Source organism: Podarcis raffonei, chromosome 9, assembly GCF_027172205.1.
Source record: "Podarcis raffonei isolate rPodRaf1 chromosome 9, rPodRaf1.pri, whole genome shotgun sequence".
NCBI classification, from domain to species: domain Eukaryota; kingdom Metazoa; phylum Chordata; class Lepidosauria; order Squamata; family Lacertidae; genus Podarcis; species Podarcis raffonei.
The window spans coordinates 2,765,480-2,782,171 of record NC_070610.1 but is presented as its reverse complement, the minus strand read 5'-3'; the positions used below and the strand labels follow the sequence as shown (position 1 = coordinate 2,782,171).

At 40.8% G+C, this 16,692-nt stretch overlaps 2 protein-coding genes across 8 annotated transcripts in view; one reads left to right on the top strand and one right to left on the bottom strand.

Annotated features, from left to right (window-relative positions):
* Positions 1 to 16,692, top strand: part of PSMA4 (proteasome 20S subunit alpha 4) — a 201,514-nt gene that overhangs the window by 71,797 nt on the left and 113,025 nt on the right. The gene's annotated exons all lie outside the window — the stretch shown is intronic.
* The window catches only part of ABLIM2 (actin binding LIM protein family member 2), a 59,222-nt gene continuing 44,025 nt past the window's right edge, over positions 1,496 to 16,692 (bottom strand). For 6 of the 7 annotated variants that reach the window (XR_008332182.1, XR_008332177.1, XR_008332180.1 and 3 more), the window contains 7 exons: positions 13,566 to 13,618; positions 11,291 to 11,435; positions 8,057 to 8,115; positions 5,522 to 5,576; positions 3,417 to 3,482; positions 3,196 to 3,276; positions 1,496 to 2,544 (listed from right to left, as the gene is read on the bottom strand). Coding sequence is in view for 1 of the 7 variants with exons in the window: in XM_053403012.1 (XP_053258987.1) it covers positions 2,431 to 2,544; positions 3,196 to 3,276; positions 3,475 to 3,482; positions 5,522 to 5,576; positions 8,057 to 8,115; positions 11,291 to 11,435; positions 13,566 to 13,618 (515 nt within the window). In the remaining 6 variants the exon portion in view is untranslated. The remainder of the gene's footprint in view (positions 2,545 to 3,195; positions 3,277 to 3,416; positions 3,483 to 5,521; positions 5,577 to 8,056; positions 8,116 to 11,290; positions 11,436 to 13,565; positions 13,619 to 16,692) is intronic. The other variant, XM_053403012.1, reaches the window with a different exon arrangement.

Genomic DNA, 16,692 nt, shown 5'->3' with positions numbered 1-16,692 from the left:
TTCTACAAGCAGGACAGGAACACCCTCCTTTCCCCGCCTCTGACTGGGTCTCTGCATAATCAAGCCTGCTTGTGTGGCCCTCAGCAGAGCAAAGCCAGTGTTGGTGTCCTGGCTAGCATGATAGAGGCATGTTGCTCACAGTCACCATGACTGTGAGGATGTAGACTGCCTTGCTGAATTCCTTGGAGGCAAGGCTGAGATAAATGTTACCTATTCAATGTGTGTTTGTAGTGATAGAAAGCAAGAGCTTAGATATGTTTTGGGACGCCACTTGACAAGAGAGAGGATACCACAAATTTCCCCCTGTGGTGTATAAAATGAATATAAAGAAATTAAACTACCAAACTACCAGTAACAATCATCTCCATCCAGGTCAGAAACCATATATGTACAGTACATGTAGGAGAGGATCTGGAAAGGGAGTGTATTTCTTACTATGCTGTTTGCCCATCTGATAGCTTGCAGATGCCTAAGCTCCCAACTATTTTAAGTTTAAAAAGCAAAACAGCAGCCATTTCATGTAGAGTTATTTTTCTCTCTGAGATGAGCAAACTTCTATCAAGTTTTTTCAATTAGTGGCTTGAATATTAATAGGTATGGTCCAGAAGTAATCTGTAGCAGAATGAGGGCAATTCGCTGTTGAAACAAAATACAAATGGCATGCTAACAAGGGGCTAAAACTCCCATTGTAAACATAGTAAAAAAACCTGATGACCCATAGGATTACAGTGGTACCTCGGGTTACATACGCTTCAGGTTACATGCACTTCAGGTTAAAGACTCCGGTAACCCAGAAATATTACCTCGGGTTAAGAACTTTGCTTCAGGATGAGAACAGAAATTGTGCTCCAGCGGCGCAGTGGTAGCAGGAGGCCCCATTCAGGTTAAGAACAGTTTCAGGTTAAGAACAGCAGGTGCTTCAGGTTAAGAACAGTTTCAGGTTAAGAACGGACCTCTGGAACGAATTAAGTACTTAACCTGAGGTACCACTGTAGTTGATTTATTAAAAAATCATATTAGGCCAAAACCTTTATGAAGCCAATGAAAATGTCACAAAATATTGTGCAAGCTTCCAACGTCTCCAAAATGCTTCATCCGGTTAGGCCAGAGGTTTTCAACCTTTTTTGAGTCCATGGCTTCCTTGACCAACTATCATTCTTTCTCAAGGCACCCCATGGTGCCCCGGCACACTGGTTGAAAACCACTGGGTTGGGCAGTAAGCAAAGCTAGAGGTGAGGAATTTGCTGGTAGGTATAGCCAGATGTGACTGCATCTGGTGAGAATCTTAAGACAGAGAAGAGGAAGCTGACTAACCCAGGATATCATGGCAGAAGTTTCTTTGCACAGGTGCATGCAAACACAGACAAATGGTTCTATATTATTGATAGATTTTTTTTTTAATGACGCCACATGTGAACTGAATTTTCTATTTACTTCTCTATAGCAGCACCTCCTTAAGAGAGGTGAACAGTGGAGTAACAAACCATATAACATGTGAGTTACAAAACAATATTTTTAATATGGACAACCACTGTGTGCATAGAATCAATATTAGTTACACATTCTTTGTATGTGAAATGTAGAAAAAATAGAAATACAGTCAGAATTGCACAGCCTTATGACACACAAGAATTTACGCATTTTTGTGATGTGAAAGTTGAATTACTACATGATCTCCAGCTGGGTAAACCCAAAGTAGTTAGAACTTTGTCCCACTGAAATAAATGGTTCAGGCATTTTAAATCAAGTACTTCATCTAAAATAGGTTGCATGTTGAACTGTCTGAATGGTACTCTGAACACATGTACATCACAATCTATCTTTACTAAAATAAAAGATGGATAGCTATTTTTCATTTGCTACTTTACATGTGGAACAGCAGATTGTATTTAAGTGAGAGAATGAGACTTAAAGTGCTTTATTATAGGTTTGCTTTTATTCCTAAAAAGATGTCACACACAAACATTGGCAAGAGTGACTTTCTGACATGCTTTTCTTTGGCCTTTATCACATTTGCTTCAAAGTAGCACATTTTTTACCCTCTTGGGGAAGATTTTTTTCATCAGCATATTTTGATTTTGTACAGGTTTTGCTCACTAGTGCAAAATGTAGAAACAAAACAGTAGCCGATTTTTTTGTCAAAACTACACATTTCCTTCTTATTTAAAATTACTTTTTTTTTTGCAACAGGCAACAGCTAAAGCAATCATTAATTTAAAGCAAGGCTTGTTATATACTTTTGAAGACCCAGTAGCTACTGAGATATTCCTCTGGGTCATGCAAATGCCATGTTTTCTCTCTCTCCAATTTTCTGTCCCTACCCCTAACACAATGAAGCTAGACAAAGGGTCAACAGCAGGTGCAGATGATAAGCTGTGGCAAGAGTGCAGTTTGTTTTCATTAAGCACATTTCAGTTTGTCTACGGGAGGCTAGAAAAGCAGAGCTTTTTTCTTTAGCTCATTTCTTTTCCAAAGTGCAAGTCGTTCAAATTGTTCAATGCTCATTTCGAAGACTTCCTGGAACTGTTCAGGGGACAGGTGACGCTTGAAGAAGAAAAGAAAGAAAAAGCAGTAAAAAAAATCCTTACTTTTATGCATGTATTGTGCTAGAAATAAAAATGTGAAGTTTTGAATCAAATTCACAACATATTTCGGAAACCATTCGCCCCAAAATCATACATTAAAATGTCAAAGAAAATACTTCTCTATTAAATTTGTATTGCATCTTTCTGCCCGCAGCACTCAAAGCAACCAACAATCAGAATGAAAATACAGTAAGCCATAAAAAGACAAAGCAAGTAAACAGAAGGACAGGTAGATACCAATCAGGATCAGAAAATAAAATAATAAAACACCAAGTGTGGAGGCTCAAAGCCTGTCCATGGCCTCCATTACCCCGTGGTATTTGGAAAAGGAAAATACCAAGCGTCCCTGTTCCACATGATTTATGGAGGATATTCTAGACCCCTTAGGAGAAGACCCCTTCCCTTAATCCAGAGGCAGGGACAACTTTGGTTGCTCCAGAAGGGGAGGAACCTCTTTCCCTAACCCAACTAGAAGAGTCCTTCAACTCTGGATCTGGCAATCACTAACTTGCTACTTTCTGTGCCACTCACCTTCCAAATGCCACATCTGCTCACGAAATTCCAACACATACAATTCAAAAATAAATAAATAAGTAAATGCATTCCTTACCTCCAGCCTAGTTCTGTCTACATCCTTTGGCAGCTTCACTCGAACTCTGTTTGTTACAATAAGTGTTTCATATGGATAAACCTAATGCAAAGAGAAAGTGTGACACTAGAAAGATGCATCCCTTGTGGAAATTTTTAAAAATGCAAATGGAACATATTTGTATCTATATTTGATGTATTTGATTTTAAAAGGACTAAAGGAGAAAAAGGAATATACTGAACCTTGTTAAGAAGGGCTGATTCTCAACATTCTCTAAGTGTTGTCAACAGCAACCCTTACCTTGTATTCTGTAAGAGACAGGGGGGAAAAAACTGGCAGGTTAGAGCAGAACTGGCTGTTGCTTATATACTACATTCTGAGAACTGGTTCAAGTATTATTTCTGTGGGAGATTTTAGCAGTCAAACCTAACAATGCATATATGCTAGTTAGTATATGAAGGGGTTAAGGACCACAGAGTTCTAGATCCCTAGAGTAGGCTCAATGATGTCACGCCCCCTCCTTCTCCTGAGAGTGAAGGCTTGTTTCCTGTTCCTATTTCTCTCCCTCCATCCCTCTCACACTGCAAGCAATGGAGGCAGACACGCCTCAAGTTAGCTCTCTGCCTCAGACATGTGTCAGCGGCTGCTTTGCTGCATTTTTCTACCCAAGAACATTTTACGGTATTTTATTGCTGTTGCATAAAGAAAAAGTGTGTGCCTGTGACCTTGGATTAAGCAAGTAAAGCACTTTTAAACTTACTTCAGAGTTTCACGCAGGAGGGTAGAAGAGGTTGAATAGCCTATTCCTATGTTTCATTAATCAGCCCAATGATAAGATTTAAACTCTGCTACCGCAGAGTTTCACGGTCTGTTTCACGGAGGAGGGTAGAAGAGGTTGAATAGCCTATTCCTATGTTTCATTAATCAGCCTAATGATAAGATTTAAACTCTGCTACCGCGGCTCTTTATGTACTAGTCCCGTTGTTTTTAAAAGCAGGCACTAGCTGTTTTTCCTTTGTTAGCTAACCCACACATGTGGGTCTGCAGAGTATTAAATATATCCTCTTCCCTACACCCATCAACTTCTCCCTGTCGACTGCCATCAAAAAAGTTTACTGTGTGGAGTCAGACCATGTAGAAGCTGCAAGCTCCAAAATACAGTGGCCAAGTTACCAGCTGGGGTTCCCCTCACATCACACATAACCCCAACCCCTGTTTTGAAACAGTTGAATTGGTCAAGACGCTCATGTTGGTGTTTAAGGCCCTGAATGTCATAGGCCCCAAATACCTGAAATATTGCGTCCTTCCCAAGGACCCCTTGAGTGTTAGGATTGGCAGAGGGGGGCCTTTGGGTGATCTGCCACGCTCAGAAGCTTAGGTGGTGGCGGCAGTCCCTAAACTGTGGAACTCCCTCCTCTTCTTTATGCAATACTCATTGAATGTGAAAGACACGTGAGATGTACATTTTCAGGACCCACCTTATTTTTGTGATTACGTTTTAAACTGTTTTCGTGTTTTATTTTAAAATTCTGTTTTAGTTGTTGTAACCTACCCTGGGACCTTAGAGTGAAAGGCAAGTAATAAATTAAGATGATGATGATGATGATGATGATGATGATATAGCGCTCCTTATCATATGCTTCAACAAGTAATATATATTTAGTGCAGGCACTTCATATAATAACACTAACATATCCTTAATGGCTGTTATGTTGGGATGTTTTGTACAAATGGGAAAGGGTGGGCTAAAACACATTCAGTATTACCACATAGAAGAGGGGGTTTGTGTGATGCTCTCATGATGGCCCTAATGCCTGATCCAGTATTTTTCAACCGTTTAGACCTGGGACTGGGTTTTAGCTGAAGAAGTAATTTGGAGACCCACTTCCTCATTTTTAGCTTTCATCTGTGTGACCCACGTTGGGTCAGACTTCAATTCAGTAGCAGGTCCCAACCCACCAGCTGAAAACCAGTGAAATCTCAACCATCCCTGAGGTTGTGAAATCACTATAGCTGCACACTCCGCTGACCTCTCTGACCGAAACATTAAGATTATTCGTCGTAAAAGCAATTATGCTGGCAATCTGATGCTAAGTTTGCAACTCCTGCACTGATGCAAATGCATTAAATATGAAATCCATTCTACATTGTGCAAAGCAGCCTGAAGTTTGTTTGTTATTAGTGGTATGCAGAGAGAGTTTTGAGGTTGCCAATTGCTCAGTTCTGGTGAGTGCCTGAAGGTTATGCAGTCTTAGCACAACTCATACGGAGAACAGCGGTTTGGGATCCCTCCCTCCCAAACCCCCCTTCCTTTGAAAGGCAGAAATGGGATAGTTTTGGGGTATACCTCTCTTTCCCCAAGTAGAATCCTGGTCGGTGTCATACTGGGCCATATCTGCAGCCTAGGACAGAAAGAAAAACGGTGTTTTGTAAATTAATTCAATAAATAATAAAGTATAATGCAGAAAAATGCCATCTATAGCATGCACTCTTTAATATAACACTTTACCTGTGATGGGAAAGTGACAAATCAGCTGCAACATGCATATGGATATGGATATGATGAAACTTTTTGAAGTGGTCTATAAATATCTATAACCACCATAAAAACAATAGCGATTTTACTAAAGCCAATTTTTAGTTTGGAATTCTTTAGGCATACAAATTATCGTGTAGCTTTATTACTGAAACTAGGTGTGGTTCAAACCTTGTATGTCAAGGTGCGGTTTTTTCTTGAGGTATCTGACAATGGTTGTGTGAAATATCTCTAGCAATTCTGTCCAAAGGGGCCTGTCATTAATTATTTCACTGAAGTAACAATGCTATCAGGTTGCATCTTATACACACTTGCTAAGAATAAGTCCCACTGAGCTTTTTTGGGCTTAATTCTGAGTAGTCATAAATATGATTTCACTGTTAATCATCTTACTGAAGTAATACTCCATTATTTACTTTTATTAATGTCAAGCTCACATTTAAGCTAATGCAATTCATTTCACTTTCTCATTTTATTTTTACATTTAGCTTGAAGGAGAGCCTATTCTAATGTTTCCTCATAAGTACAGGCAACCTCTGATTTGCGAGGGGGTTGCGTTCCAGGTCACTGTGTGTGACGGTGGAGCGCACATAAGCTTGCGCTGCCCCGTTATGCTCCCGCCCCCTTTTCCGGTCACGCAGTCAAACGTCAAACGGTTGCTGCCTGTAATTCTGCTTATGAATTTTATTGGGGTGATTATTTCCCTTCCTTTAAAGAAACAATGTCAAATTTACATATTATGCATCATGATAAACGCATTCATCAGATTTAAAGTGTCTCTATGTTCTTAAAAGGGACGTGGGTGGCGCTGTGGGTTGAACCACTGAGCCTAGGACTTGCTGATCAGAAGGTTGGCGGTTCGAATCCCCAGGACGGGGTGAGCTCCCGTTGCTCGGTCCCTGCTCCTGCCAACCTAGCAGTTCGAAAGCACGTCAAAGTGCAAGTAGATAAATAGGTACCACTCTGGCGGGAAGGTAAACGGCGTTTCCGTGCGCTGCTCTGGTTCGCCAGAAGCGACTTAGTCATGCTGGCCACATGACCAGTAAAGCGAGATGAGCGCCGCAACCCCAGAGTCGACCACGACTGGACCTAATGGTCAGGGGTCCCTTTACCTTTATGTTCTTAAAAAAGAAAATAATCAGCCATGGTGGTACCACATCAAATGAGGAGGGCTTTTTAACCCTTTCCCCCAAGTTGAGAGAGAAACAGAGAAAGGAGTAGTGGGAGAATACATCTGTTTGGAGATAGCCTTAAAGAGGCACAGAAGTCTATGGAGCTGGTAGCCAAATATATTTACCCACAGAAAAAAATCAGAACATATAGAAGTAAAAATCACATTTCCCACCTGAGGACAGCTCTTAAAGTTGTGATCAAGCCACCTGACAGCTGGCCCTTTCTGCAAAAGCAGATCCAGGGCCTCTCCAGACACATGTCTTATTGCAGGTATTTGCAACAACGAACATTTTCAATGCAGATTTGTACTGATTTCCCCTCCTGATACATAAATGTTCTTCAATACTCTTGCAACTTTGAACTGTGCTGTCCTCCTTTGACTCCTCTCCATAGCTGTCAACTTTTCCCTTTTCTTGCGAGGAATCCTATTCAGAATAAGGGAATTTCCCTTAAAAAAGGGAAACGTTGACAGCTATGCTCCTCCCAGGCCACTGTTTACGTTCCCTCCATGTTCCCACCACTGCCAGCTCACACAAGCAAAGCCACTGGAACTGGAAAAAAGATCAGGCCTGCAGGAATTTTGTCTCCTTCCCCACACTTTTTATTTAAGCACAGAATGTTTGCGCTGTGCCACCGTGCCAGCACTATACTCTCTGTATAGTGCTCAGTTTCACAAAAATGTCATCATCACGAAGCGTACGGTGAGTGGCTGCACTGAAGAACTGATTTCAATTTGGCACATTGCCGTGGTGGCAAAGGGCATCAAAGGTGACAGTAGAAAAGCAACAACAGGAATATGTCTAGTGTGGAACTTTTGAGGCATTGCTACTTTTAGCATGTGACCATCTTAAAAGTTTTAGAGTCACAAATGAACTTGAATGCTAGAGCACATTTGAGCACTGCCGGGAACACAAAGAATCCTGAATACACAATTTAAAAAAGAAGTCTAGACCCCCTGCCCCTCATCAGTTGGCCCAACCCAGGCCTTCAAGGGGCCAGATGAAATTCAGCAAAAGGCTGAATCTGCCCTCATGCCATAGATTACTCACCCCTTATGCCAGGTCAGGCTAACAAATAGCCTGACCTGGCACAAGCACAGGGAGCTAGATGGTTCATCAGCCTAATCAAGTATGTCATTGTATTTGCACTTAAGACATTTTTATGTCTACCTACATGGTGTAACCCATTCTTTCCATAGTCAGGAAGAGAAGCAGATTTGGAATATGGAAATCCTACAAAAGAGACAGAAGAGATATCTTTTTAAAATGCATTGTCTGATATATGCATAGCTCAATAAGCAAGAGGTTGCCTCAATAATTTTAAGTTGTAGTGTAGAAAATAGACAGGTCTCTTCAAATGTATCAAAATGGAGGCAGAATCTGCCACATCCACTCTTGAGTTTCTGTGTATAAATGCAGCTGCTTTTATGTTATACATTATTTTATAGGACAACAAGCTAACATATTTCATGAAGGATGAGCAGATATAAGGATTATATCCATTAGACTTCTTCCAGTCTGAAATTGAGGGCTGAATTTCCATAAAATGTCTGTATTATACTCAAAAATGAGGGAAGGAGCAGGGATAAAAGCAAACCGCCAGTCCCTGCAGAGTGCCTCAACTTCTACAGAACATTTTGGGGTCATGTGGCGTTTTCCAGATACTCCCTTTGATGTTCTAGGTTAGGCACATTTAGAAGTATAGAAAAACCTTTCCATTTGGGTTGGCGATTGATGGCCAGTCAGTTAAACAAAATATATTTTTGATGCACTTTGAAGCTTTCACATGCATTAATTTAATCTAATTCTTGCTTGGAAATTTTGTGGGTGTGTTTATATTGTAATCTGCTTTGGCCTCTGGCAGTGAAATGAGACAGATCCCTCCCTCCACAAGAAAATAAGGAGGTATGAGTGGCTGAGAGAAGCCAAGTGGTACAACTGGTTCAGCTGTGAAGATTTAGAACTGAATGCAATTTCTAAGGCTAAAGGAAACACTGAACAGTATTTCAATTCAGAGAAGTGTTCAGAATCAAAAGCAACTCATCGTGGGTGTTAAAGAAAATGTCAAATTTCAGTGGGTATAGATACAATTCCAGATGCAACAGAAAACAGAAAGCAGCCATCAGCGAGCATTGAGGCCTCTCGGTCCAGAAGTACCTAGTGCTAAGACCTTACAGCTAGGATCCTGTGAACATTAAAAAATAATAATTATTGAAGATTTTATTGGTTTACCAAAGTACATGCCTTGTATCTTTTTTCAGGTTTAAGAATCTTTTTTGCATTTGAAGTGAAACATTAGTGTTGTATACAGAATAAAGTTGAGGAAGAAGAAGGGGGGGAAGAGGGATAGTAATACTTGGTGTGTATGTGGGGTTTTTATGTCAGCGTCACTTGGGTAGGTTCTTTTTCTATTCCTTTATTATATTTCCTAGGGAGTGAGAGAGGTTGCTGGGGGCCCAGGTAATGGTTGGTTTGCATGTGGGGAGGGGGGTTGTTGGGTCACGTTAGCCATATTAATTTGTATGCTGTTGGTGGGTTCTTGCTGTTGTCTTGTTGGGCTGTGATATCCTGTGCACATTTTAATTCTGTATGAATCACTTCTGAATAAACAAGGGTAGAATCAGATTGCCAAATTAGTTTCAGCGGGACTTAACTAATTCTCTCTGGGTTGTACCCAGAATGTTATGATGGCAAGAGCTTCTCTGCAGATCATTTGGGATTTTATGAGAGCTAGATGGCATGCTGCAAAAATATGTAAACACAACATTTATTTATTTAATTAAACACCCAGAAAAATACTTTCATTGGAACTAGAATTTAGTTGCATTTTAGGTAAACACTTTGAACAACTGGACCACAAGACTAAATTGGCAAAATAATGCTATTATGGGATTCAGAATAGTTCCTGCTATAGCTCTTGTCACAGGGCTGCTGGAATGGTTCTGGCTTGATTTAAGGGCCAATTCTCCAAATTGTTAGGGGCATTTTGAATCCTGATTCTGTTTTCTGCAGCATTGGCTACCCTGCCCAGTTTGGTGCCATCTGAAAATTGGATGACCATCCCCTCAATTCCTTCATCCATGTCACTTATAAAGACAATGAAGAAGAAGAGGCCCAGGACAGACCCTGCAGCACCCTTGGTGTCTTCCGCAAGCTTTACCAATAACTCAGAAGGAGCAGTTCATAGTGTTGGGGTGCTTTTGGATCCATCTTTGTCATTAGAGCCCCTGGTGACTTCTGTGCTTAGAAGTGCCTAGTTTAGGCTGGGAAGACACTGTGGCCAGGATAGCCTTACTACTGTTGCCACATGTGCTAGCAACCTCCCAGGTGGACTACTGCAATATGCTCTATGTGGGGCTGCCCCTGAGGTTGGCCATGAAGTTGCACCTAGTAGAAAATGCAATGGCTTGAATGATCAGTCGGGCAAACTATAGGAGTTATGCCTGCTTTATATATTGGGGTGGGGGTGCAATATGGATAGTACAGATTTACAAATATGTATAACAGGGACAAGTGTTCATTCTATCTTTACTTTCCAGTAAGACACTTTGCAATGAAATATTTTAGGAAATGTTGGCAAATCTTGAAAATGCTATTAGTTAAGTGGCCGGAAGTTTTTGGACACTTGCTTTCACGGATCACTAGTCATTATTCTTCCATATTAAATGGATCCCTCTATCGATAAACGGGCGGTTAAGGGTGTGCAAACACTGCACCTTCTCTGCCAGTATTAATGCAATATATGGTGGCTGTTCCAGTGCCAACGCATTAGTTTGAGCCTCAATAAAATATATAGCTTTCAGCTGTCTTCTTACAGACTACCCAGGTGCCTTCTAGATATTTTGGACTCCAATCCCCATCAATCTCAGTGATTACGCGAGTTGTACTCCAACAATAGCAGGAAGGCACCAGGTTGCAGAGGGCTGCCATACAGACCCTCCTAAGTCTCACGCCCTATGTCTTTGGCTGAATGTTGATGGGAGATCTGAAACCTCCCACAATGTGCTTTCCATTGCACTTTTTGAAGCGACTGTGAATACAGGTGAAACAGCTGAAGTTCAATGCCATCACTTGTAGGTTAAATACAGCTGTTTCTGGTGAAAAACTCCCCGCCCCACTACAGCTGTGTTAATGCAATAATCTCAGTAACTGTCACTAATCTGCTTCAGTAAAAGGTTAAAGATGTGCCCACTGATCATATATTTTTTGTATCTCATTGCTATTCAACTCCCACCTTACAATTTTCTTACGATTTCACTTCATGGATCTTATGAAGCGGGCTTGAGCAACAAGCAATTATAAATCTGCCAGTCGTTAATGTGCCACATGACTCTTTTGATTGTGTTAATCAGGTCTCCATCAATTTACTTTACCAGATACGAAGGGGGTGGGAACTTCCAGTACTTACGTAAGTAGGTACTGTTTGCATTACTGTGCAAACGCTGTAGCTCTCTGTCGGTTCCAGGACTTTGTGGGAGTGACTGAGTATCCAGATCTGGAGAGTTAGTTCTGGCATCCACCTCCCCTTTCAAAGTCAGCCAACTTGATTTTAGCTGAGAAGAACAAATCCCAGCATTAAAATGAGACGCTTTCCCGAAAATTCATGTAGGGAGGAATTGACCGTGTGAAAGATGAAAGTAAAATCAAGTTTTATCATTATTTTGAAACCATTTGTATCAGCAAGAAAGTATTTCACCACTGAGATGTTAAGAAGGATGGATTTCCTGTTGCTCCCTTACCACTTTTCAATTTCAGTAAGATTTCAGGCTATATGAATATGAGCAACCTACCAAAAGAGGAAGTAAGGAGTAGCAAATCTGACAAGCTGCCTTCATGTCGGGGGGGGGGCAGGGTGTCATCAGAAGGGTTTAACATGCCTTAAACCAACATCAGCAGCAGGCAAGGCCCATTTACACAGCCGACTCTGAATGTTTTTTGCGAAGATAAAATGCTTCCTCCCTCCCAGTCCAAGTGCTCAAAAAACCTGACCAGTCTTACAAGCAGCACTGTCATTCAGTTTAAAAAAATCAATTATCAGAGGTTTCAGTGATTATTCAATTATTTTGTGCATGCATAAAATCAGGTGATGAAAAATGAATTATTCAGAGCAAGCACTATTCGTATCATGGCACCCTCCGCACTGTGAGGTCAGGCACCTTTAATATTTGCATGAAATGAAAGATTATGCATTGACCCCCTGTAAGTTACCCCAGGCAACTACACTGTTATATGAAGGCTAATAAAGTACCTATGTAGCTACATCAAAGGTCTAGCCACACCAGTGGCCTAAAAAATCAAGTCCTGAAGATGTATAACGGCAAGATGCCGGAGATTCTCCTTACTGTGGTGTGGAATCATTTAGTGCCAAAGTGCCTATCTGGGTTCTTCTTAAGAATACGGAGCAATAAAACAAACTGAAATCTCACTGCAGTGTTTTGCGTAAACTGAGTGTCAATCTGTGTGAGATAACGAAGCTGGTGGATGAGTTTCTCGCCTTCTGCTCACCCAGGAAAGAGAAAGAGATCCTGCTCCCTATCCCTGTCTTCTGGCAAGTGCTGGCGACTCTGAAGAGGGGTGAGGAGCCAACCTTTCTCCTCATGTCAGGCTGGGACATGCACAGAAGTGGCTAAAGAAAATCTCAGCGCTTCTGGGTGCTGCCCAGCCCAGTGTGAGGCCGACTTTTACCCTCAAGAGGAAGCACAGCATAGCTTGCTCATCTTGTGCTGTGCCAGGGAGAACTCAAAAACAGTAAGCATTTGTCTTGAGTCTCCCCCCCCCCCAAAAAAAACATATACCAACTTGACGACATGAATAAATGTGCCTGGTTTGTGAAGTCTGGTGCAACTGCCTGAAGAGCAGAGCAAGGGAGCCTCTGAGCTTGACTTGTTGCATCGAAGATAATGCCTGGTTCATTTAGGACATTAGTTTTAATTAACTGGTTTGTTTAATGAAGCAGCCCTACTTATAAGGTATCTGGGTGTGGTGACATTACCACCTAATATCCCTAATACATTTCGAAAGTTTTCCTCCAAGTGTCTTACCAGTTTTTCATTTTCTATGCCTGCCTGCCTACCTATATGAATCTACACCCCGACACCTTGGCTGACACAAAATGCAAAAGGAAATACTGGGTCAGCCACATTGTTATACTGACACCAGCCAGGATAAAATGCCACCTTCTGGATCGTGCAACATACTCTTGGCTGGGTGATGTGCTGATAGGACAATTGTGTGGATGATCTGCAAGTGGAACAAGTTCCATGTGATCTTTACTTCTAGGAGTCTGTTTAATTCTTGAACCAGACACTCAAAAATTTATCTGGACTTGAAAAAAGCTATAGTGCAAAAATGTGGAGAGCTTCACCAAGGGCTTCATTATTATAATTTGTATTTCTTTCCATTGCTAATAGTTTTCATAGCCTAGATTCATTAACACTGGGTGTTATTTTGGGCTTTGGTCAGAAATCTTTGGAACCACTTCAATGGAGCAGTTCTGCTGATTTCAGTTAGACCATTCTGCTGGATGTGATTCTATTGATCACAGATATTTAATTAAATTTCTTGCCACTTCAAAGCAAACAATAAAACAAAAAGATCAGGAGGGTATATTGCTTTTTAAGAACCATTTCAAAAACTGTCCCCATGCAGTAGGAAACTATCATTCTGATGCCTTCAAAATTTACCTTCCTGCTGTCTTGATCACAACTACTGCTGTCATCATCTGATTTTCTTGACGCTAGACAATAAAAAGAATTTCCAGAGTAAAAATAGCATTTTGGTTTGTTTGTTTTTTAAAGCGTATTCTGCAAACAACAACAGCTTATATAAACAAACCTGCAAAAAGAGGGTTGTGAAATGCTACATTTGTCAGTAATTATGAAATTAATATAAGGGCTGGTGTACTAGCAAGCATCCAGGCCTTGTGTTATAGAGATGAGGGAGACATCCGTGGCTAAATAATCTGAGCTACTTCCCCCCTATTGGAAAGAAGCTTGGCTTATTCATGAGTCATAACCAAATTCACCCTTCATAGCACCGCATCCCCCAATTCTCTTCCATGTACCCAGTCCCTCGCCATGCACTTCATCTGTTTCCATTTGCAGCCAAAGCTAGACAGTTGGCTTACACTGGGTGACATCTAGAAATAAATGAAGTATGTGTAGCATAAATTAAACGATTGTTTCACTTTTCCCACCAAGTGGCAGGAATCTCAAGGTGGCTTCCCTGTTGATTATTGGAGGCTTGTGGTACCTTTTGGAATAAACTATTATTTAGAAATGTGCAGTTTGTGCAGGGTGGGGTGGGGAAGAGGAGAGAAAACAGACAAATCCTATCCATTAAAAACAAAGCAGCTGTTTTTCAGGAGCCAGGACGTAGCTGAAGAAGGCAAACCTACCGTAAGTGTGGTATCTAATGGCAGTCAAGGTTTAAAATCATGCATTTCCAGCTCTCAGCTGCATATTGTAGGTGTAAATTGCATATATGTGGAAGCAGGGAAATCTCCCAGGAGATGTATGCTTATACATAGCCTAAATGGAGCACATGGGACTACTTGTGAATAAATATGCACAGTTGCACATCTCCATGCTAAAAGACACATGAAACATGGTATCTTTTTCTATCATATCTTTCTAGTCATTCTATAGGAAATCTGTTGCTATGGCCATAAACTCTATTTTTTGTTAGGTGGACCAGTATTCATAATCTCATCAGAGTTAACCTCATAAATAACACTGCGGAGCACATGGTGAGGAAAGTCTTGCAGTGTTTTATCCCCACAAATACTGTCTGTCTATCGATCTATCGCACAAATAAATGTCAGTAAGTTTAAAGTCCTCCTTGAATCAGCATTAGATCTAATGGAATAACTGTCCAGTCCATGTTGCAGCTTTACCGTGGAAGTAATTCCACATTAAATAACACAGACAAGTCTCTTTGTACAATACATAGCTGAAATGCTTGGAAAATTCAACCTAGCAGGAAATAATTCCTGGAAATGCCACATGACTGGATCAAATGGTTATTTTTGTGACACCAGGAGCTGGAACTAACCAAAACAAATTGAGAATCTAGCATATGGCTTATCTTAAGCCTTAAATTCAGCACAAAAGAATTAAGCAGAACTCTCATCTCAAGGTGAAATCATTCCTGCCCCCACTCTTAATGCGACAGGAGATGAACTCCTATGGACTCCCAGGGCAGATTTTGTAGTAGAGGAAGAAAACAAAAAGCTTTATAGGGCATTTGAAAAGAGAGTCTGTGCCTCCCAACTCCACAGATAGTAAATGTTTTGAAAGACAAAGTACATTCACATGCTGAATTCTAAACTAATTTTCACAATCCTAAAACTTGCTTAATGTAAAATAAAAGATGGAGAGTCTTAGCTACGTAAAGCAGACCAGGGAGACATCAATACCCAGTCTTTCGGAAGTTTCTCATTCTGGTTTTAAAATGTAGCTGCACTGTTAGTGAAAGAATCTTTTTTTGCTGTCCTATTCTCCTGCCCCCAAGTTCTGTTGCAAGGTCTTTAAAGTTGGCACTGCATTTGCTAGCTTTGATTCTTAGAAGATTTGTGCAACTTGTTTTGGGATTTATTCAGAACAAATGACTGTTTCCATGGATCTTTACAGAAAATGGACTTTGTTTTCTTCAACAAGACATATTTTAGGTCTAATGGAGCTAGCTTATCAGTTCTCTGTTTACATACAAATAACTCCATGTACTCAGTGTTCCTTTTGTGCTTTGAGACAGCCATCTGGTCTGCATATCTGGTCCTGTGAATGAATTTTCTCTCTCTAGTAAATATGGCGGTTAACTCATGTATGTAAATATGAAGCATTATTGCTATTATTTATTAAATTTATATATGACCCTTCATCCCTTGTGAGAAAGGCCAGCCGTCAGGGCTGATGAGACTTGTAGCCAAACAACATCTGGGGACCCAAGGTTGAGAAAGACTACTCTAGAGTCAATGGTCAAGGAATAAAACACAATTCTGAGGCAGCTAGAAATTGCTATCAGGTCCATCAGGGCTACAATAAATTATTGGTTTGTGTAGAACTGCTGCAGTGTAGTTGAGGTTTCTCTGAAACATGCTGCTTGTTCCATCTCTGACCTCAAGACTTCAGTTCTGGCTGCTACGTGATTCTGTACCTGCTGTGTTCCCCTCTCCCTGAAATGACACTAAATCCTCTATGGGAAGGAATTAGACAGGAAAAGGTCAGAATAGGAAGATTAAATGTTCCTACCCCAGTTGTACTTTCCCAAGTAAATTAGCAGGTCCCACTCCCCGATTTCCACCATGGCTGCTTTGAAATAACAGGAGGAGATACTGATCATGCCATGTTTACCTGAGCTCTAATTCACCAGGAACATCCTTCTCTGTTGACATGATCTGGGTTGATTCAAAACTGACAGCATGTCATAACCACAACTTTAGAAGACTATGCTCACAATAACTGGAATACTCAAAAGCAGATGTGATGCGATGCGATGGAAATGTCTCATAACATGTCATCTAATCCAGTTTCATAAACATACTGCAATGGATTCTTATCCTTTTATGACAATGCATGATTTAGCCATCTTGAGTACATCCAGTTCATTCAGCTAACAGTAAAGAACAAATTCCCACAACTGATTAACTGTTTCTTGTGGTAACTGTCACCATTTGATGCATTGGGAGCTGAACCGCTCGTTCTGTGTTATAGAAATGCAGGGTTGGTTTCAGACTTAATAATGCTTAGAGTAAACCCACTGAAATCAATGGGATCTAAGCTAATCATTAATTTCAAGGGGTTTACTTGAAGC